The 22,985-nt window shown below is 41.2% G+C and overlaps 1 protein-coding gene across 1 annotated transcript in view; it reads left to right on the top strand.

Annotated features, from left to right (window-relative positions):
- The window catches only part of NCKAP5 (NCK associated protein 5), an 826,259-nt gene that overhangs the window by 605,050 nt on the left and 198,224 nt on the right, over nucleotides 1-22,985 (top strand). Inside the window, exons 8-9 of the mRNA XM_033113039.1 lie at nucleotides 13,510-13,578; nucleotides 22,938-22,976. Coding sequence (XP_032968930.1) covers nucleotides 13,510-13,578; nucleotides 22,938-22,976 — 108 coding nt within the window. The remainder of the gene's footprint in view (nucleotides 1-13,509; nucleotides 13,579-22,937; nucleotides 22,977-22,985) is intronic.

Below are 22,985 nucleotides of genomic sequence, written 5' to 3' on the forward strand. Positions count from 1 at the left end.
AGGGGGAAGGTCCAGGTAGGAACAGCTTTATGGTGCTTTATCTTCAAGTTTCCCAAACCAACTTGTATAAACAGACCTTAGGAAGAGAGTGGAGCTGCAAATCCAGGCACCCGAGCTGGGGCCTGATCATCACCACCAGGTCAGCTAGATCCCTGAATGAAATTCCAGTGGAACACAGTCACTAGACCCTTTGCAGGAGCAGATATAAATGGACATTTGCACCATTTGAGAGCTCTTCTCAAGCCCCATGATGGATAGCAGCGATGATGTACCCAAGCCGGCTCATACCAGCTTTTGAGAGCCGGTTGTTCCTTGTACACGAATTTTGTGAGCCTGTCATTAAAGGTGGTAATTGTTATTAATTAAATTATATCAACTTACATTTAATTAAAGACACAGGTAACACACACTCAAAGCTCATTTCTTCCGAATTATTTTATAACACTTCACTGTTATCTAAGCTCTGTACCGTACATGGAGGGAATACTGCGTGACAGTGGGCCACTGTGCCTCTCCTCCCACTCTACGTGATGGCTGGAAATCAGTCAGGGGGGCAGCATTTACACGCTGGAAACTTGAGAAGAGCAAAGCAGGCTCTTAGACTCCCAAAGAGCCATTGTTAAACATTTGCCAGTTCGCTCCTGAAGAAAGTTTGTTGTTTTGAGGAGGTGAGACGTTGATCCTAGCTGCTGGGAGGCTGGTGAGTGCAGCTCTTCTCTCAGGCCCACATGCCACACTGTGTCCACGGCCTGTGTCTGTCTCAGCCTGGCTTTGACATTCTCCGTCCATTATTGCTTATAGTGTTGGGGATGGCAGTGGAGTGGGGTGGAGGGCATGGGATGATCAACTGTGATTTTCCGAAATCGCAGACCTGTGGTCTTTGTAAGTCACAAGGGTTTGCAAAGTAAGTTTGACTAGAATAAAGAAACAGGATCTTGGAATCGTAAAAGAGAAGTGGTCATCTCTCTAAACCGATGACATTTCTGTTGATAATCCCTAGTTGCAGTCCACATCCTTGGGATGCAAAAAATTGTACATGGGAAGTGTCTGAATTACCAATGGTCTGGGGCCCTTCTGTGTTCCAGGCACATGGCGAGGTGTGGGAAAACAGCGGCGCCAGCCTACAAAGAGCTCAGGGGGCAGTGGGGGCTGTAACCAAGGGATGAGCAAAGTGCCATAACGCAGAGGGGCGGCCACTTGCATCAGTGGCATCCACAGGTCACATAGGTGACTATTTTGTGTACGCAGTTGGGAAAGAACTGTGAGGAGCACATTGCTCCTTTCAGCTGTCCCAGGACGTTGTGGAGATTATCATGGTCCAGTCCTTCTAGGCCAGGGGTATCCAAATTTTTTTCAACTTTTTTTTTTTTTTTAAAGATTTTATTGGGGAAAGGGAACAGGACTTTATTGGGGAACAGTGTGTACTTCCAGGCCTGTTTTCCAAGTCAAGTTGTTGTCCTTTCAATCTTAGTTGTGGAGGGCGCAGCTCAGCTCCAGGTCCAGTTGCCGTTGCTAGTTGCAGGGGGCAAAGCCCACCATCCCTTGCGGGCGTTGAACTGGCAACCTTGTGGTTGAGAGGATGCACTCCAACCAACTGAGCCATCCGGGAGCTCAGTGGCAGCTCAGCTCAAGGTGCCGTGTTCAATCTTAGTTGCCGGGGCGGAGCCCACCATCCCTTGAGGGAGTCGAGGAATCCCTGGCAACCTTGTGGTTGAGAGCCCATTGGCCCATGTGGGAATCGAACCGGCAGCCTTCGGAGTTAGGAGCATGGAGCTCTAACCGCCTGAGCCACTGGGCCGGCCCCTTTTTTCAACATTTTTCACCAAAGGCCATATGTGGTAAAATACACAAACAGCCGGGCCACTCACTCGAGGTGAAGTACGTATTGCCTCACCTGGTTTATTTAAGTAAACTAAATATATTTTTGGAATTTGCTGCGGGCCAATTAACAATGGATCGCGGGCCGCAGTTGGCCCGCGGGCCGCAGTTTGGACACCCCTGTTCTAGGCCCTACAAGAAAGCTTAGTGAGCGATCACTTATAATATGATCTCAAGGAGAAGTGCAGTGCCCTATCCCAGCTCATCCTGCACCCCTGTAAACTTGCCCACTTTCTACCGCCTACAATGCTACAATTAAAAATTCACTCCTTAATCCTCTCTTAAAATGCAAATCCTCTCAGTGCTTTATTTATCAGCTTCGAATCTTAATGTGAATAGAGTTATGAGTACTCTCTGAGAAGCAGGGTTTTCTATAGGGAGAGGGTAGTTGATCAATGAGCCTCTGGAAGTGGGAATAAGGAGATGAAAAAGAAATGAGGGAAAAGGATGGAAAAGGGAGAGTGTAGGTGAGAGGAGTCAGGCCTGAAGCTAATCTATGTGTGAGGTTGTTTAAAAGACAGTGAGGTGAGGGCCCAGGTTACACTTCTCTTGTCTGAACTCTTCCCAATCAACAAGACAGCTTCTATCCTGATTGACACCACTTCCCCTTGTGAACTGCCCATGTTTCAGGTGGGAGTTGATTTACAAAGAACAGAAGGAAAACAACATTGATCGAATCCTGTAACAGGCCAAGCTCCGTGTTAGATCCATTTTACATTCATCTCATTCAGCCCCCAAAGAGTGACAGGTATTTATTACCACTCCTGGGTACCAGGGAGAAGACTCAAAGAGACCGAGTGATTTGCCTGAGGCAATGGTAGGCAAGAAGCAGTGCCAAGATCAAAATAAACACTTACCTGACTTCGAAGACCTGACCTCTTTCCCTTAGAAAAAAAATAAAAAGGAAAAGGAAATTAAAAAAGCACGCTGTGACCTCCCATTAGAATCTCATGGTCCCCTCTTAGGATGATATATCCTTCTTACCACTCCTACCACCCACCAATTCCATATATAGATTTTTTTTTCTTGTTTATCCCCACAGGCAAGAAAATTATTGAGCTTTCTTTTTCTGTTTGTATTATGAAAGCTTTATCTTTTATTATTTTCCAGATATAATTCAATATCAAATAATATTTTTCCAAATCACACACATTTTTCCCTGTTGTACACACACACACACACACACACACACACACGCTAATATATACTCTCAGGGGCTGTTTCCCCTCAGTGAGAATCACTGATGTAGGGAAAGAGAGGCAGACTGATAAACAGAATAAGAGACAGCAAAGTACAAAATTGTATGGTGTGTTTACCTGTCTGGTGTGAAAATTTTACAGTAGGTACTCTACTAGAAATATGCAGATGGTGCATTGTGGGAGCAGAGAGCAGACCCCTATTCTACCTCAGGAGATTTGTGAGGGCTTTCTGGTGGAGGTGACTAACATGGTGACCATTTCCAAGTGCAGAGAAGCAATAAGAAATTCTTGTACAGTTAAAGAAGATGATAGCCAGGGTGCAGCCAGGGGTGACAACTACCTTCATTCTGAAGCTGATCCATCTGAGACACCTGTTCCCAGAGTATGGTCCCCAGACCAGCTGTATCAGCATCACCTGAGAACACGTTGGAGATGTAAAATCACGGGCCCTACCCTAGATACACTGAATCCAAACACTAATGGTACCCAGCAGTCTGTGATCTAACAAGCATACTAAGTAATCCAGATGTAAACTCAACTTTCCAAACCACTGGTCTACAGCCCCATCCAAGGATTTAAATTCTGGAGGTCCAGAGGTTTCATTGTGAAGTGTTTTCTAGCCAACTCTTCAAAAATGAACCTGTGGACAGGTCTTGTGTACGATGTTCTCACTGCATGGGATCCTGAACTCCTTGAGACAGGGATGCCGTTTTATTTGGGTTTAGGTCCCCAGTGCCTGTGCCAGGCCTGGACTTACTGGGCATCCCTAAGGTTTATTGAGAGTATGAGTAAGGACATTTTAAGGGTGTGTCTGTGCAGGCATGGGCACACATGTGCACATGTTTATTGCTGTGGTGGATGAGCACAGCTTACAACTATTTCCTGAAATTACCTCCAAGATGCACAGCAGCCCTAAACATTGCCTGGGTATGGAGACTACAGTTTTTAAATGTAGTCAGTGAGAGATACCCTTTAGCCAAGTATTCCCCACACAGCCACTACAATGACCAGACAAGAAAAGGTGAATGACCCAGAAACCCTGTATGTTTCATTTGATGATGATAAAGGGAAGGAGACTCAATATCCAGGTCCAATTCTTGGTGTCCTTGGTACTCAGGCTTTCTATCACTCTACCAGATTAAAATATGCATGCGCGGATGGCATACTTAGCCCCTCCCATGATTCTTTCTTGTCATAATGTTTTGTAGACAGTCAAAATAGTACAGACTACAGTGTCATTAGGGATATTCTGTGGATTTCTGTGTTTTGCTTGGAAGGCTGAATCTGAAATTCTTTGGCCCATAGTCTAAAGTTGTTAAAATAGACTATAGTTGGCAAGTGTGATGCTTAACTAGAGTGCCACAGGACTCTGATTCAGCATGGCAATCTGAAAGAAGCACACTTTCCCACCTTTGGGGCCAAACTGTGATTTTAGAGAAACACCTTTTTCCTGACCTTATTCTGATCTGTCTGTCTTTGCTGAGTTGAAGGATTATCAGCAAGCTGGGAAATCCAGCTATTGCCACCAGGATTTGTCACAGCGACCCAACCTTTTTAGTTACTGTGAATTGGACTCATTCTTCTCTTTCTCTCTTTTTTCCCTTCAGAGGACATCTGCCTCTTTCCACCTCCTGTCCTCCACACCACGCTACCCTTCCTCAATTTGTATCACTTTCACATGCGCACTGTCAGTTTGTTCCTTTTCATCATTCTTGAATCCAGGATTTTCTCTGCAGTGGGGATGCGCTGGTGTCTGACATAATACACTTTCATAATAATTGGACGATATTTACACCCAGAATTCTGGCATGGCTGGATAATTTATTTCTGACAGCTAGTACAAGACAGATGTCATTGTCTTGGTATTTTGTTTAAAGCTATATCATCTTCATTCATTCCAGTGAGGACTTTTGTTGTTGTTTTGAATGCCTATTGAGTAGGCTCAATCGAAGGTCAAGATCAACTCTTCAAGGAATATCTTTCCTACCTCATCCAAAGTTAGTAGATTTTTTTTGTGCTCTGATTCTCTTGCAGTATAGCTGTCACTGTGAGAAATTAATTTATTTCTTCTATTAGACTATTTCCTTCTTGTGACAGACCCTGTGTTTTGATGTTCTAGTTCATCTAAATATGTCTGCCCTAGTTGTCTATTGCTGCATAACCAACCCAAAACTTTGAGGCTTAAAATGATTGTTTCATTTTTCTCACAATTTTGTGGGTCAGAAATTTAGAAAATACACAACTGGATGGTTCATCTCTAGTTCATGTGATGTCAACTCAAGCTAGAAGATCCACTTCCAAGATGGTTTTTCTCACGTGTTTGGCATCTCGGTGCTCCTTGGCCCATCTCTCTCCACAAGGCATCTCATCATCTAGGGCGTCTCCACATGACCTGTGCTTTGTACCACTTCAACATATCAGACTTCTTACGGAGCAGCTCAAGACTCCAAGAGTTAGTGTTCTAAGAAGCCAAGGTAAAATCTGAAAACCTCATGGTCAAGCCTCGGAAGTCCCTCAAATAGCATGTCAGCCACACTCTATTGGTCAAGCAAATCAGGAATGCCATCCCAGAGCCAAGGAGATGCAAAGCATTTGCACCTGTCTAATCTATCACTATGACAACACTAGTGATGAGTGCAAGTAACATTCATAAGTAAAGAGCAAAAACCTAGTCTCCCGTACTTTCCCGTAGAGAGAAGTAGAAACTTTAAATATTCTGCCAGTTGTCAAAATGTGTCAGATGATGTATACTGGTTTTCTGTTTGAAAACTCCAGATACCATAATAATAAATCAAATTTATATTGACACATGCCAAGAGTAAAAATTGTGTATCACTTATTTAGTTTCTCATTTGTCTATAAGATATTATTAAAAAGATGCATCAGACTGTATCCATGTGTGTGTATGACCTCCACTGAGAGGGCATAGGTAAAAATGCCTGATATACTGCGTGTGCAAGCTCATTGATTTTAAGTAAATATAAACGTCAAAATGAATTTTATTGTCCCAAAACCATAGTATACTTGCACTAACTGAAATCTTACTGTTTTCAAAAGAGCCATATAAGGCATGATTCCTATTTCAAAGGCCTTACAGCCTAGATGGAGAAGACTAGTAATATTCATAAAATTGTCAACCTCAGCTGAAGGGATTATAAATAATTGTTAAAATGCACGGCCTCTCCTTATGATAGAGTTCAACCGAATCAACCTGCGAGGAATAGTGGAATTTTTAAAATCTCTACTTGGTGACCACCATTGTAAAAACTGTGTCAGACAAAAAATTATCAATGGATACTAAAATTAATGAACAAAAATGTAGATATTTAGATATTTGCATAATCTCGAAAACTTTAGATATTTACATAGTTTTGAAGAAGCTTCCTAGAAGACATTCCCTGATTACAAAGGAAAATTAATAACCTTTCTGTGGAGAAGTCTCACGCATCCTAACCTAACCAGGTGATCGAAGTTAACATACTAGTTATGGGGTCACTCAGTATCATGTGGCCCTTAGTGTGGTGTACCAAGGAGGACAGAGTATCATTGCTGCGGTATTCTTGCCAAAAATACTTCATCTAACCATGAAGAAACATCAGACAAGCTCAAATTAAAGGAAATTCTCCAAAATAACTGCCTATGTAGTTGAAAAATGTCAAGGTCATGAAAGACAAAAGAACTATGCCATATTTCAGGAGACTAAAGGGAAATGATAACTAAATGCAGCTCTGGGAACCTGGATTGGATCCTGGACTAGATATGGACATCAGAGGGATAACTGGTGAAATTTGGACAAGGTCTGTTGAGATTAAATATTGTATCACTGCTAGTTTCTTGAATTTATTAACTATACACTGGTTATGGAGGATACTGTATTTTTTTCAGAAAATCTACTTCATAGTATTAAGTAGTAAAGTTGCATCATGTCTGCACCTTATTTGCAATTTTTTTTTGTTGTTTGTTTAATATCTCTGGTTATAGATAGGTATAAAACAAATGATAAAGCAAGTGTGGTAAAAAGGTAACCTTTGGGGGATCAGAGGGAAAAGAGTAGGGGAATTCTTTGTAATGGTTTCAAAATCACTCTGTATATCTGAAATTAGTTTCTAAAATTTAAGTATGTGCCCCCCATTTAAGTTTTTCAGGTTCACATCTATTTAGACCACAAAAAATTGGTGGAATTTAGAATGGCCAATGGGAGAGTGAAGTATGTTTCAGGCTAGAGCAGCAGAAGCAAAGGTGCAGCCTTGGGAAGGAGAACGAGAGCCTCATGAGAGAAACAGATTGGGCTTGACCTGAAAGACGGTGTGTGCTCTCAAGCAGCAAAAATATAAGTTTGGATAGATGAGCAGGGACAGGGTATCTGAGGTAAAAAGTCTACTGTGGAGTTGTTATTTTATGCAGTGGGAACGTTTTGTGTGTAAATCTGTTCTACTTATGCCCTGTGGAAAATGATGTTGTGTCAGTCCACTCAGGGTGCTGTGTCAAAATACCACAGACTGGGTGGCTTATAAACACCAGAAATGTATTTCTCACAGTTCTGGAGACTGGGAAGTCCAAGGCCAAGGGGTCAGCATGGTTGAGTTCTGGTGAGGTCCCTCGTCCCGGCTCACAGGCAGCACCTTCCCTCTGTGTCGTGCTGGAAGGGGGCTAGCAAGCTCTCCGAGCCTCTTTTACAAGAGCGCTAATCTCATTCATGATGGCTCAACCCTCAGGACCTTAGCACCTCCCAAAGGTGCTTAGGGCACATCAGGCATTAGGATTTCAGCATATGAATTTGGGGGTGGAGAGACACAAACATTAAAACAGAGCAGATGTAGTAAACCATTTTATAGTATGGTGAGATTTTTAAACTTAATAAGCACTTAGAGAATTAATATGGAACAGCAATTTAGGAGCATCAGTCTATTCAGTCATTTGTATGCTCCGGCCAGTACATCTATGCACAGAACAGGACCTCTGGGAAGCACAGTTCCTTTAAATATATATAAATTCATATATACTTGAATTTATATATATATATATATATATATATATATATATATATATATATATATAAATTCAGACCCATTCTCCACAGTAATCCAAAACCATATGGATTTACTCTATGAAACTTCAATTTTATAAAGACATTTGAGGACTTTAAAGATGAAATCAGGAACATTTGGGGTCACGAGGAAACCACACAGAGCAGGAAAGCCTCTAAACCATGGACTCAGTCTCGCAAAAGTTTCTGATTGTTGTGGAAGAAAAAGCGGAACACAAAGACTCACTGTTATGTTTACTTGAATGCTCTAATTACATCCTCTGGGTATACTGATTTAATAACATCCTTCTGTAACGTGGAAAAGACCTGTGTTGTCATTTCTGTAATTCTCAGTGGTGACACCTACATTTTCTCTTCCTCTCTCCGCCTTATCCTTTCCCATTCCTGCCGTACAAGTATTCACTGTTTCTTTAAATCACATTTAATTAAAGGGTTTCTTTCCTTGCTTTTTCTCCCAGTTGTCTCATGTCAGTAGCAGGTTAATCCTGACTTTCTAATAAGTGCAAATGGATTAAAGAAAAGCATGAGTTCAAAATTATTATAACTTCACTGGCATAATTGGTAATATCTCCATTGTCCCCTGGGATATGTAGAATTATATTAATTAAATTGGTCTCTGTAACTGAGCACATTAACCATAAATGTGACGATTGTGTCTTTACCAGCACCCTTTAGATATTTAATTTACTTGCCTGTAATAGATTGTCAGAGGTGTAAACGTGTGAGGCGAGTAATGTAAACGGCGTAATGACGGTAATTATCCAAACAGATCAATGGGAGTGTTATTGCAATGTGATATTGTGAGTAGGAGCTAGACATAGACATCCCATATACATTCCCATTTTCAGCTTTATTTCCTTATCCATTTCTCCAAGATATTTAAAGAGAAAACAATGTAAACTGGCATTGCTATTCTCTCCTTTATCTCTTCCCAATATCCTTTGTGCCATTGCCTTACTAAAACCAGCAAACTTCACAAAACCTAAATTTCTCCAAAGAAAGCAGTGAATTTATAGAATCGGAATTCCAGCGGTTTCCCCGTGTTTCCAAATATTTAAATGGGAAGTCACTTTGTAGAGTGGCTAGTTTGTTTCCTCCATATATTAGCTAAAGAACTGGAAACACAGCAAAGTTGAATGGGTTGCTAAGGGTTACACAACCTGATATTGCCAGGTAAATGACAATGAAATGGAACTGGAACCTGCAACCAGCCCTCCCACCTGGGCTGAGCAAGGAAATGAGAGGTTACACCAGCAGCTGCAAGTACGGAGGAGGTTCAACACAACAGGCCAAAGCAATCCCTGAAGAAAACAGCGACAGCCAGGAAAAGCTTTCAGTTTAGTTCAGGTGTGCAATAAAGAGAAGAAGCAGTCTGTGCATAACGGATACGTCAAAAGTTCAAACAGATGAGCCGTGTGAGGGTAGAAGATCGGGCTGTGTAGCACATGTCTGTCCATGAAGAGACCGCAAAGGACATGGCAGACTCTCACCTGAAGAATCGGAGTGGTGGGGGCGATGGGTGAGTAAAACAGGGATTTGAGCCCAGAGGAACCAGGGTGAAGCCAAGTATTAAAATTGAAACCGGGGGAAGAAACAGGAGTTTGAATCCTGGGACTTGAACTAGAATTAAGTCAAGGTTATCTGACAGTAGCAAGAGCACTTCCAAACAGATTTTCCCTCAACACTTTGTGTCCCATCCTAGTTCAATCACTTCATTGCTAAGTGACAAACTGGCCTAAATCTGAAACGTTCCATATATCTGTCAAAAAAAGAAAAAGAAATTCAAATCATCAGAAGAACAAATACAATCACACCTAACCCACACCTTCTGCATTACCAGAAAACAGAATACTAGAACCTCAGATTCCTGTAAGTAGAAAAATAAACACCAAATGCTCACAGAACTTTGGTGGTAAGCCTGAGTGTCCCAGGCGAGGGTGGCAGTGGCGGGTGAGAAGGAAGCACTCCCCGAATGAGGCCGTCTGACCGCAGGCTCACAGGACTGACCTCAGGTGCAGACTGGGGGTTCCCGGTGCTGGCTGTAGGGCAGGCCTTGAAAGAGTGCGGGGCCCGAGCTGACTGCTTCAGAGAGGCAATGTTTCTGGTAGAAAGAATCAAAAGGGAGGTGCCATTTGAAGGTATGGCTGTGAAAGGAAAAAGGAAGAGGGAAAATCTCAAGATGCTATTGAAAAAGAAGAGACTTGTAAGACCCACCTCCCCAGTCATCATCCATTAAAGAGGCTGAAAAAAGGAGAAGGGAAAGAGTGAAAGAATAATACGCGAACGTAATATGCTCTGATAAAGTAGAAAGAGCGCAGCGAGCATCGGTAGGAAAAAGGAGTTAGAGGGCAGTGATGAGTGTCGCAAATGTAATAGGAGAGCGTGACATCATTTTTAACTAGATAATAACAGATAAAGACAAAATAAAGAGGCATAGTGAGCACTATTAAAGAATCTGCAAGATGTGGACGTGAATGGGGTAGAGGGGTAGGCATAGGAGTGTCTCCTCGCTGAGTATGCCTTTTAATATGGTTTTGTCTTCTGGAATCACATTAATGCTTTCCATACTCAAAAAATAAAATGAAAACAACAGGAAGAGGAGAAATTAAATTTGAATACTATCAGAAACCAATGAACTGAACTGAATTCAAATGAATAGCACAACCACACTGAAGGGTTGTGGGGGAGTGGGCAGTCTGGTAACTTCTGAACACAGTATTTGTGCTGTGTACCTGCAGTCTAAAAAGACGTTGTGAATTCTTCTTCGTACTATTTTTTTGTAGGGTTGACAATTTTGTATGCACTGTAGGATTAAAGAAAAAAGTGAATATAATGATGTTGGCAGCCCATGCTCTAGAAAAAGGGAGATACAAATAGAAAAACAGAAAAAGGAAGAATTCTGTGGGAGGTTGATGTGTGTGTGTGTGTGTGTAGGAAGGGGAGGGAGAAAGAGAGAGAGAAAGATCCTTCCGCGGAGGGGACTAAGTATTTAGGGATAAAGTGCATCATGTCTGAAACTTACTCTCAAGTTACATGAAAAAAAAACAAAAAACAAAAAAACTGAGCAATGACTCCTCAGTAGCAATTGGTACATGTTAACACCCAGATCTTAGTTTCTGAATGTCATTTCCCAACTAAAAGGAGGCAGGATTCCTTGAAGAAATGGCCAATTTCAGAGATGGTGCAGGGAAAAAGCCAAAAGAACATAGAATATTTTCATGTGCCAAAAAGGGAAGAAAGTGTTTTTAAGGTTATGGAAACATGTCAAAAGGACACAGCTTAACGGGGTTCACCTTCCCAAAGCTGGGGCAATTTGAGCATCAAAATAAATACTGAGTAACAATTTACAAGCCTTTCAATAATATAAGAATCCATGTATTCATCCTGATCAATAAATAGGAAAGGCACTTTCTTGTGTTAAATGCAAACTCATAAATATAGGTAGAGTAATGGCAGAAATCATCATTTGCAGCCAAAGTGCTGAACCACTGACTTAGGGACGACTTGATGCTTACGAAAATAAGTAGATGGAAGTTTGATGAGGAACAGGATATTTTCATCATCTCAAAGTACCTCCCCACAATTTACTTATTAATTATAAAAGGAAAGACAGTAACTTTGTAGTGAATAGATTTGACAAGCCCCACCTTAACCAAGTGATCAAAGTGATTGGATTATGTCCAATAACGGGACAGGTGGGATTCTGATGTGATACGCTGAGGACACAGCACCACTCCTGGGCTATTTCTGCCATGTGTGCATGAGCAAACTTGAAACAAATCCAAACTAAGGAACATTCCAGAAAACAATCGCCTCTACTTTTTGAAAAGGAAGGAAAAAGGGGAGGGAGGGAGGGAAGAAGGGAGGAAGGAAGAAAGGATAGAAGGGAAGGAAGAGTCAACAGCATGAAAGAGAAAGGACCAAAGGATCATGAATGACAAATGGATGCAATGCATGATCTTGGATAGTATTCTGGACTGGAAATAATTTACCATAACGACATTATTGGGACAATGGATGAAATTGGAATAAGGACTATTGATTAGATTGTATTATTGTGTTAATGTTATGTTTCCTGAATTTGTAAACTAATCCGTGGTTGTATAAGAGAATGTCTTTGTTATTAGGAAATACCCTCAAAAACATTTAGGAATAAAGAGCATCGTGTCTGAAACTTACTCTCAAGTTACGCGCGCGCGCGCACACACACACACACACACACACACACTCACACACACTGAAAGAGAATGATATAAGCAAAATGTTAACAATTGGTCCATCTGAGGAAAGGGTGGCGGTTTTTCAAACCACTCTTGCAAGTCATCTGTAAGTCTGAAATTATTTTCAAATGAATTTTTTAAATAATTTGATGGGAAGACAGTATATGGAAAAATGGCGATTAATGCACCACCTAAAAAGTATGCCATAGTTTTCTAAAAAAACTGTTTCACAGTTCTGTATACGCCTTTCAAATGTCAAGGAAGGTTGTAGTGAAGGGGTAGTAGGCAGAGACAAGTTTGCTTGGGGAGTGGGATGGGTGGTCACTGTTGCAACCATGGGAAGAGTTCACACATAGTTCAGGATTCAGGCTGGGCCCCCTGTAGCTGAAGTGAACCCAAGTCACCCAATGTGGAGGGCAGTTCTCAGGCCACCAGGTCATACTCCTCCTAAAATCGAATATGCTTATACTAATTACTTTTCCCCCCCTATGATTCCACATAGTAACCGAGTAACCATATTCAACCTAGTATCTTATAGCAACCTCTTTGGCATTCAGACACACACACGGCTCTGAGGGGCAGAAAGGCAGTAATTTTAAAACGAGAGAGAGACGGAGAGAGAGAGAGGGAGAAGGACTTTTAAGAATAATTCAGTTTTTAATTATTCTAAATTTCTCATTATATTCTTATATTCAAATGTCTTTGATTAACAAGGAAAGCAACATTTTTACTTTGCATTTGGAATTATGCTTTTGTGAATTTACCTGAGATTCTTTTCTATAGTCTAAACAAATATTGGATTGTGAAAAGTGTGACAGGCTGTAATGAAGTGGATTAAGACATTTCTTATATTTACAGTTTCATAGAATGAAATAAACGTTGTAATCCTTTTATAGAACACACTCGCATCAAGCTATGATTTGATTTTCTACCTGTTCAAGTTTTACATTTCTTTAAGTGGTAATGTATTTTTATGAAACAAGATGATAAGGCAGAAGTCATCCCTGAGATATTTATAATAGTGCTTAGAGCAAACTTGTCAAAGTCTCTTCTAAAAGGTTGTTTTGGATCCTGAGGAGATATATTTAGTAACTGTATTGAATAAGTTGTCATATGATACAACATTTCATTGATTTATTTGTATTATTTTTGTATCTTACGGCAGGCAGAGAATTCAGCATTGGCTTTGGAAAATGAAAATCAACGGGAGCAGTATGAGAGATGTCTAGATGAGGTAAGTGGAATGGAGAGGTTCTTGAGAAGATGCCACACTATTTAGGATTTCATTAGTCAGATCTTCAAAACACGTCTGTTCCAGCCTCCATCGAACAGTAGCATTCTGTCCTCAAAGGAAGGTGGTAAACATGCATGCATGGAGAAGGAAGGTCAGTCAGTCTCTACCTCTCCCTCTCTCCTCTTTTCCCTGTTTCATTATACAGGTATCTGTAAATCCCTCTGGGTTATTGTTCAATATTCTTGGGGCACGTTGGGGTATGCTTCACTGTATGATAAATTCCTTCTGTCCAGCAAGCGTGATTCCAGCCTGTGAATGAGAAAAGCCGTGTCAGGGATGCTGCATCTCCAACTGGCTACCATTTCTGAAAAAGCAAATGCTTGATAGAGTAGGTGGGGATAATGTTCACAGCTGTCAGCCAGAGGGGAAAAATCAGTACACAGAGAACAAGCCAAAAAGAGAAAGAGACGTGAAGAAGAAAATTTGAGGAGAATGGAAGAAGACAGGGCCCATGCATGAGTAAACTTGAAAAATATTATTTGGTGAAAACAAAGAGATGAAGGCAAAGATGGTGGGCATTTCAGAATTCCTGAAAGGTGAGTGGAAAATTGAAGTGTACCCAGAACCCTCATTCTCCTTTCAGCCATTCCCTTCACACTCTTGTCAGGGATCATGCCATCAATATATATGAGATGTGATCGAAAAATACAGTGCATGTTTAAATTTAAAAAATGTATTACAGTAAAAGACACATTTCCATTATTCCCCCTTAAAATACTCCCCCTCGCTTCAAACACACGTATCCCATCATCCTTTGTCACTTTCTGAAGCAGTTCTGGAAGTCCTCTTTCATGAGTGTCTTTACTTCATTCTCCATCGCGATAATGCTCCATGTCACACATTGCTTCTAGTGCAGCAATTTCTGTCAAAAACTTTGTGATGTGTCCCCATCTACCTTATTCACCGAATCTGACATCATGTGACTTCTGGCTCTTTCCCAAAGTCAAAATGACCATGAAAGATAAACATTTTGAATAGATTCAGGACATCAAGGCAGCCATGACAGTGCAACTAAAGATGCTCATGAAAGAGGACTTCCAGAACTGCTTCAGAAAGTGGCAGGAATGATGGGATAAGTGTGTTTGAAATGAGGGGGAGTGTTTTGAGGGGAATTAATGGCAAAGTGTCTTTTACTGTAATAAATTATTTTTATTTAAACATTCACCATATTTTTTGATCACACCTCATGCTGTATCATCCAGCCAGGACTGGCCATTTGCCTCACTGACAAGCTCTCAGCTGGGAGTTTGTTCGTGATTGGAGCTATTAATTTAATGGAATGACTTTTTTAGCCATCTGCCCAATACCGTAAAACTTGTACATACCATTCTAGTAGATTTAGTTTGAGAGCTGTCACAATATAGCTGACACAGATTTTAAGAAAATAAGGAAAACTACATTTAATTGAGTCCCATTACCTTACCAGTAGAAACTAGCAATAGATCTTCAGTCCTTTTATCCTCACTAACAATTGGGAGAATCCTTTCCAACAAACTCCTCTTGATCTTTCTTATCCCTTCGCCCACCCTAACCTTTCCCCACTGTCCCACAAGGTGCCGGGTTATACGATAACGACCACAGGCTCAAATCCCAGTTCTGGCATCCTCACCACCACCATATACTGCTCTCCTCCCTTCAAACTGGAAGTGGCCTCCCTCCTCAGACTTCCAGTTGTGTTCAGTGTTTGTCTACACCAGTGATTCTTGAATTATGATCCCTGGACTGGCAACCTCAGCCTCACTGGGGTACTTGTTACCAACGCGAATTCTCAGGCCCCAGCCCGGAGCTACAGAACCAGAGACTCCAGGGGTGTGCCTGGTGATCTGCCAGCGTGCCCTCCAGAGCTGCTGGCTCATCACACAGACCGTTTTGCATTATAATTACTATACGTGGGTGAAGAACCCTCAAAATGTCCCCAGAAAATTGTTTAACACTTAATATTTTAATTGTTTCATCTTTCCAGGCATATGTCAGTTACTTGAACAAGATGGTGCCTGCTGTTGTCTGCCCTTAAAAAGGCTCAACAATCTTTTACAGTGTCCAACGTTAGAAGAATAACTACCAAGTATCCCTCAAAATAAGACCTAGCCGGACAATCAGCTCTAATGCATCTTTTGGAGCAAAAATTAGTATAAGACCCGGTCTTATATTATATATAACATAATATAAGACCGGGTCTTATAGTAAAATAAGACTCCAAAAAACGCATTAGAGCTGATTGTCCAGCTAGGTCTTATTTTCAGGGAAACACAGTATGAAGGAAGTTGACATGAAAGGGAAAATGATGACTCAGAGTCCAGTGAGGCCAGCTCAGCACTTCTCACCCCTGTCCCCCAGGTTCTTGGTCCAATCAAAGTTTAGGGCAAGAAAGACCAAATAGATCCAAGGATTTTTAAAGGAACAAATATTGCCCTTGGGTCATAGGCATTGATCAGCACAGTTTCACTTTAACCTCCTGAACAGAAATTTCCTACGAGACTTAATCTGTATTCAGAAGTCAAATTTATGTGAATCACACCACGGAATCATCCTATTTGTCACGATTCTCCTGCAACTCACCCCTCTCCATCAATCAAAAAGCTCACAGCATTTCTTTAAGGGAACTCACAGTCTGTTTTCCTTATGCTCCTCATGCCTGCATTCCAAAGGTTTCATGCGGGCAAAACATAAGTTTTCACCCACAAAATCATTTTATATGAAGTTTCCACTGAACCCTGAATTTTCAGAGGGAGCGTTCCTCTGTTCTCAATTGCAAACATTAACTGTTGCCAAAGAGGTGATTTGCAACAAAGAAGCACCTTTGAGCCATACAAATGTTTTGTATTCATGGATACTGGCCCCTGATTACACATGCCAGTTGTTTTGTAACTAATTGCATGAGGGTAGACAATCCTTTTCCACACATTGTAAGAGAACACTCTCAAAGGGGTAGTTGAGTGTAGTAATATTGCCAACTGGAAATTCTTTTCAAGGCGTTTTATACTAATTAGACAAACTAACAAGGTAAGGTCTTCTGTAAGTTATTTCCTTGCTAGTGGGTTTCAGAAAACATACACAGGTGGATAAAATAAAAATATAAATTTAAAATATTCTCCAATCGCTTTTGCAGTGCTTGTTATTTTCTGAGCAATGAAGAACACATTGAATATTTGGGGAAAACACTTGGGAATCAGAAATCCCCTCTGTGTGTTCGAATGAAAGGCTGTATTTATTCAGAAGGAAGCAGACCCACATCCCCAGTTCCCCATGGGTTTGCTAGGCAGACACATGCACACAAATATGCACACACACAGACATGCATGCACATAATTCCACATCACCTTTACTGCTACCTAGCTCCTCATTGCCTCACCTTGTGATCCAAAGGCAAAACCAAAGAATGATCCGGACTTTCCTTGGGGGATCAGAGGTTTTAATGTTTGAGTCCAACGTCTTTGTCTAACCGTTTGACAGGGAAGGTTACTGGCAAGCAGTGAATTGCTATTTATTCTCACTATTGCCTTAACTACAGTTCCTTGAACACCAATCCATTCCCACGTAGAGAAGGGTAATGACACATGTAAAATAAATAAAATAACATCTCAAACCACTGCTTTGCATTTAGATGGATTCAGTCATGTCCTACAAACCTTTATTGGGAGTCAGCCTCACCCAGGCCCTAGAAACTCACGGTGCTGCCAGCCTAGCAGAAGTGAGGGGCCTGGTTAATCACAGAGGAATGAATTGAGGGTAACCCACAGGGGAAATGAGCTATATTGGAAACTTGGACAACACACCGCAAGTCACAAGGGGCAGGAGAAGAGGTCGGTGGGCGCACAGGAGATGGGGCAGAACTGAAAGGGAATCTTTAGCAGAAGGAGCTGGAGCTGGAGAAGTTTGAGATCCAGAAGAGCATGTGGTTCGCACCTTTACCTGCCTGTTGGACTTACTCACCTGGGGAGTTTAAAAAAATCCTGCTGGCTGGTCTCCACCTCAGAGACAGATCTGATTCTGGTCTAGAGTGGAGCCTGGGAATTACAATTATTTAAAGCACCCCAAGGGGTTATAACATTCAGCCACCCTTATGTTCTCTGAATACTGTGCCTCAGAGAGCATTTTTAGAAAGTTTCCGTAAGAGGATGAAAGCTCTGCCAAACTTGGATATGATGACAGAAGAACCACAGACCCACGAGGAAACTGTAGGTTATTTCCAATTCCTCAATGGCAAACATAAACCGTATCTCAGTGTTTCTCAAGTTGTGTTTCTGGGCTCCTTGTGTGTCAGAAAGGTGTATGGCAATTGCTACAAATGAAGATTCCCAGACCCAACTCAGCCTTTCTCAAGCAGAAGACGGGCTGAGGAAATGGGCAGTGTTAACCCACTTCCCAGGTGAGGCTTTGGTACACAGAAGTCACTGACCCTGCTGCCTCCCCTTCAGACCATCAGCCTCGGCCGGAGTCCTGCACGGTCAGTGAGGGATGCAGTGATGGAGTTCTTCCCGACTTCTCTGCGCTCTACTCTTCAGAGCACAGAGGCCGGGGAAACGAGACCTTCAGATGGCGGTCAGAAAAGAGCACCAGAATTGCTTTGAAGCCAAGACTAAGTCAAGGCAGAAGTAGGTTAAGAACAGTTCCGCCTTCTCTGACTGATTCCTATGCTCTATGCCAAGGCTGGGTTGTGGCATCTTTATAAGGACATTGGCATTGCATATCCCACCTCTGGGCCCTGAGTCCTCTTTACATTCAACGTGTTGGCAGACGTAGATGGAAGATGGTCCTGCTTAAGGCTCTCATGTGCTTCAAATGCTCACTTCACGAACGGGTCATGACGGCAACAGATGGCCTGCTTCTTGTACGTGCCCTCGACTCTAACCACCATGGGGCAGCGCCAATGTTCTAGTCACCGTTATTTCTCCAAGACCCAGCACAACTCTCACGGGGCCCACACTTGGTCCTTCATGCATGTTTGTTGAATGACTAAATGAATGTATGGAGATGATCACCCACAAACCGATGTTCACATAAGTTTTCTCTGGAATCCCACATATATGTTTAAATGAATTTCTCCCACTCCCAGTATTTTACAGGATTTTTTTTTTTACAGGGCACATAAATAATATAGGTGCTTCGTGATTTATATTTATACATGCATGTGATACACATATATGCACACATACGCACATGTGCACACACACACGTCATCTCTTTACAAATAAAACCCCTTATTCTCAAACCATTCTTTCTTAACTGCTTACCTTAAAATGGGTTTTATTCTCTGAAGGTCCAGTGACCTGATGTAGATTTAATATTGATGGAGTGAGTGACTGCCTTATAGCAGGAACTGTCCAAGGCAGTTTCTCTGGTTATGACGATTATCTCGTGCACTTTTCAAAACAACTTAGAGGTTGTCCCCTCCCTCCCCCGTGCATATCAGTATTTAATCATCAACACAGGCAGTATTTGAACCCGAATCTTTCTTGTGATTCTGCCCCAATGTTCCTCGGGACAATAAACCAAGCTAAAAAGCATAGAAACCTTCCTCGAAGCACATTTTCCAGAACCTGTACTTTTCCGACCCATTGTTAAATGACCTTGCTGACATGACCCTTGCTTTGACTGATAAAAGAGCAGGTGAAAGTGTGAATGGGAGACCACTAGGCAGGAGGAGAGGACTGTCAGTCACCAGGCCTGTTGAAGTCCTCACCTGCCCCCAGCCCCGAGTCTTCTGGAGGTGGTGAGAATTGGCTCCCTCTCCTTCAGCCTCAGGGACTGTTTTGCAAAAAAATCACAGACACCTCCATAGCCCTGACTCCTCCTCCTTCTGCCCACCCCTTCCAGGGGAGAACTTCCAAGAGGAATTGTGACCCCAGGAAGCCTGATTGGGAAGTAGAGCAAAGGCCTGTGCCTTCATCAGCCAGGTGTCAGAGGAGCTGGCCTGACTGAGAGAATTCTTACTGAGCGGAAAGGAGAGATGTACCTGGACCCTCTCCTTGGCCTCTCGGTCTCACCTGCAGCCCTGCTTGTCTCCTAGAGCAAAGTGAGGTGGTCTCCACGGAGAGCTTATGGGTGGTTGTAAAACAAGCCCAGAGATTCAGGGCTGTCAGCTTCGCTCAGTATGTTTCAATTCCCCCTGGCCCAGACCAGCTGCTATTTTTCCTTCCTTTGGAGAGGAAAGCTGTCAGGTGACACTCAAAGTTATTTGTTCTCATTAGCTGGGCCTGTGGGTGTGTGATTATTCGCCACCCCAGTGCTAAGGGTGTAATGTTACGATGAGGACAGGAGCCCATTCCAGGGGATCATCCTGTGAACCTATTAGAGGTTGCAGGCTCCAAACAGCTGTTCTGTTGGCCCATCAGGGAAGCTGAGCAGTTAGAAGTAGTAACAAAACCCAGGAACTGTCTTTATAGGCATTACCCAGGAAAGCACTCATGCAACTTGCCTGTCTTCTGCAAAGAACCCGTGAGGCTTTCTGGGTAATAAAACCCATGTCAGTAGGTAAAGAAATACTGCATTTGTGAATCTTTGTTCAATTTTCAGGTGGAGCAAACAACTGTCCAAAGTACATGCCAGAAGGAGCTGTGTCAGAGATAAAATCTGTTAAGCCTATAAGGCAAAATACTTGATTGCAAAGATAGAAGGAACGTGTTTACTCCTGAGGGCTGTTCCAGTTAGGATATTCATTTATGTCTCCTGTTAAATCATGTAGAGAGCTATTTTATGTGGCTACTGTTCCACACAGTGGTTTAAGTGAGGGACCAGTTTGGTGGAAGAAAAGAAAATATTGATATTGGGCAGTTTTATGAGAATGTAAATCAAATCCAAAGTTTGAGATCCAGAAGAATGAAGTTATTGATGATATGAATTAACTTTGGTATATTATTCCTGATTCAAGCTGCATGAATAGTTCAATTCTTCTGTTGTTTTTTTTTTCTTATTTGCAAAGAATAAAATGGATGATACATAATTTGACTTTAAACTCCCAGTTATTTATGAATTGAAGTGAATATCTAAAAACTAAGGATTTCAAGTTTATGCTATTGGTCAATGTGTACGGGCTAAATAACATTTATCACCACTCTGATTATTTATAAATAGAATGATAAAGGAAAAAGAAAAAGTACCAGTGAAGGAAAATATGGTTTATTTTGGTCTATGATAGTTCTAGGTATGCTTCTTTAACTTGATCTGGACTAAAAAGTAAAAACTAAAAAAAGAAACTTAATAATACTTTCTTCAAAAACTAATGAAAGGTCTTTCTTTTTTATTTAATGTCCAAAAAATGTCAATTTGGAATGGATTCGAGTAGGGAAAAAAATCCCTCTTGTGCGTACAATTCAATTAATCAATTATAGGTAATCCGATTCTAGTCATTTACTGCTTGTGGTGTGAATGCCCCTAACCACAAGGTGATGACAGCCTATATTTTAATTTTCGATGAGACTTACCAGTAGCAAACTGTTGTTAAGGATGTGCTATTTTGTCAATATTGAGTCAAGAAACAATTAAGCTCCATGAAAACATTCTCCCGTAATCTGTCCCACTATCCTAAATAGGAATACGAACACACATAATTTAGCATCAACCCAAATAAATTTGTTATCAAGAGAAAAAGACGATGGAAGTGTATCCCTCAGCCTTTGGTTGACTGTGAGAACTACCAAGATGATTACATGCTTATCACACTGTGTTATAATTGTGTTCTTGCCAACTTCCTACCAGCTATGCTCTCTCTGAAACCAAGGAACACATCCTAGTCATCTAGCTTTGCAAATACTCTGAAAATTTATATTAAATAAATGAAGGATGAAATGAATGAACAGAAGTAACATATCTAGGATGCTTAAATATTCTGCCTTGATCTTTAATGTTGTCAGTTTCAGTTATCACACTAAATGTTAATATAGCAGCTGAAAAATACCACATAATTTATCTGTCCACCTTAATTTTATCAGTAGTAGCCATATGGGTATCAAGCTTCAAATTTTTGATGAAATTTAATAAATGATTCTCTGTGAAGTGTTTTTGAAATCGGCAGGTGAAAAAGAAATCTTAGTGAAAATAGATATGGAAATGATGAATGATTATCTGGAGAAAATGCCAGATCCTTGAACTACCAGGGATATGTTGTTGGTTTTACATGTGGTCCTTCACTGGCATTGTGTCACAAGCTCACTCCTAAGCCAGTCGTCGAAGGGGAATGCAATTTCCAATATTGGCTTAGATTTATCAGGAGTCACCACCTAGGGCTGAGAGATGCCCAGTTTCTCATATTGTCCCAAGCTGTCTGATACCTGAAGAAAATTAGCATTCTGTTAATATATTAGTAAGAATTATATTGGGGTTTCTATTGGAAGAAACTCAAAATAACTGTGGCTATTTTATTTTCATCACACACTGAACTTCAGAGATAGACATGGCAGCTCCATGCACCATCAAAACCAAGCCCATTTTATTTTTCTGCCCAATATTTAATATGTGACTTCTATTGTCAATGTAGCTGCTGCAGCTCCAGCCATCACTTTCATATCCCAGACAAAAAAAGGAGGAAAAAGGGTGAGCCCTTTTCTTCTTAGAGACTTTTCTGTAAGCCCAAGAAAATAGTCTTCTTATAACTCACTGGCACGAAGTTTGTCACAAAGTCACAATTAGCTAAAAAAGGGGCTAGGAAATGCGGTTTGATGTACCAGTCAAAAAAGTCAGGGTTTGTCAGTAACGAGGAAGGGGAAAATGGATGTTGGAGTAAACAACTTCCAGAGTATTACAGGTAACAATGACAAAATGATGGCATAAACGAAGACATGGGGTAGGAAAGTGGAGCTTATGGGAAACAATGAGTTGTCTCTATTCTCCACCATTCAACCTAGCTCTACTACAAGAAGATTTACATGGTGAAATAGTCACACAGCCAAAGAACAGAAAAGAAAGGCAAAGGACACTGTAAACCAGCAAAGTGTAGAAACTGTACAGATAATTAGAATCATGTTTTGCACTATTACATTTTTTAGCCTTTTCAGAGTACTTTACATATGAAAGGATATTATGTCTCCAAATATGGAGATGTGAAAGTCAAGGCATGAATGATCTTTCCAGACTAATCATCTTAATTAACAACAAGGTCATCTTTGGAAAAAGCAAAGTATTACCTAGAAGGATAGAGAGGCTTATTATGAAAAGAATCAGATCCCCCTAGAAGTAGAGGAAAGAGGCCAATGAGGATCTAATTAGCTACAATAAGCTGTGGGAAACTTATTGATAAATTAGTGTCCTTGCGTATAATCTCATTATTATAAACATCAACTCTTTTCTTTATTTTTTTAAAGGTAGCCAACCAAGTTGTTCAAGCTCTGCTCACTCAAAAGGTAGGTCAC

This window comes from Rhinolophus ferrumequinum, chromosome 8 (assembly GCF_004115265.2).
Source record: "Rhinolophus ferrumequinum isolate MPI-CBG mRhiFer1 chromosome 8, mRhiFer1_v1.p, whole genome shotgun sequence".
Classification (NCBI taxonomy): Eukaryota; Metazoa; Chordata; class Mammalia; order Chiroptera; family Rhinolophidae; genus Rhinolophus; species Rhinolophus ferrumequinum.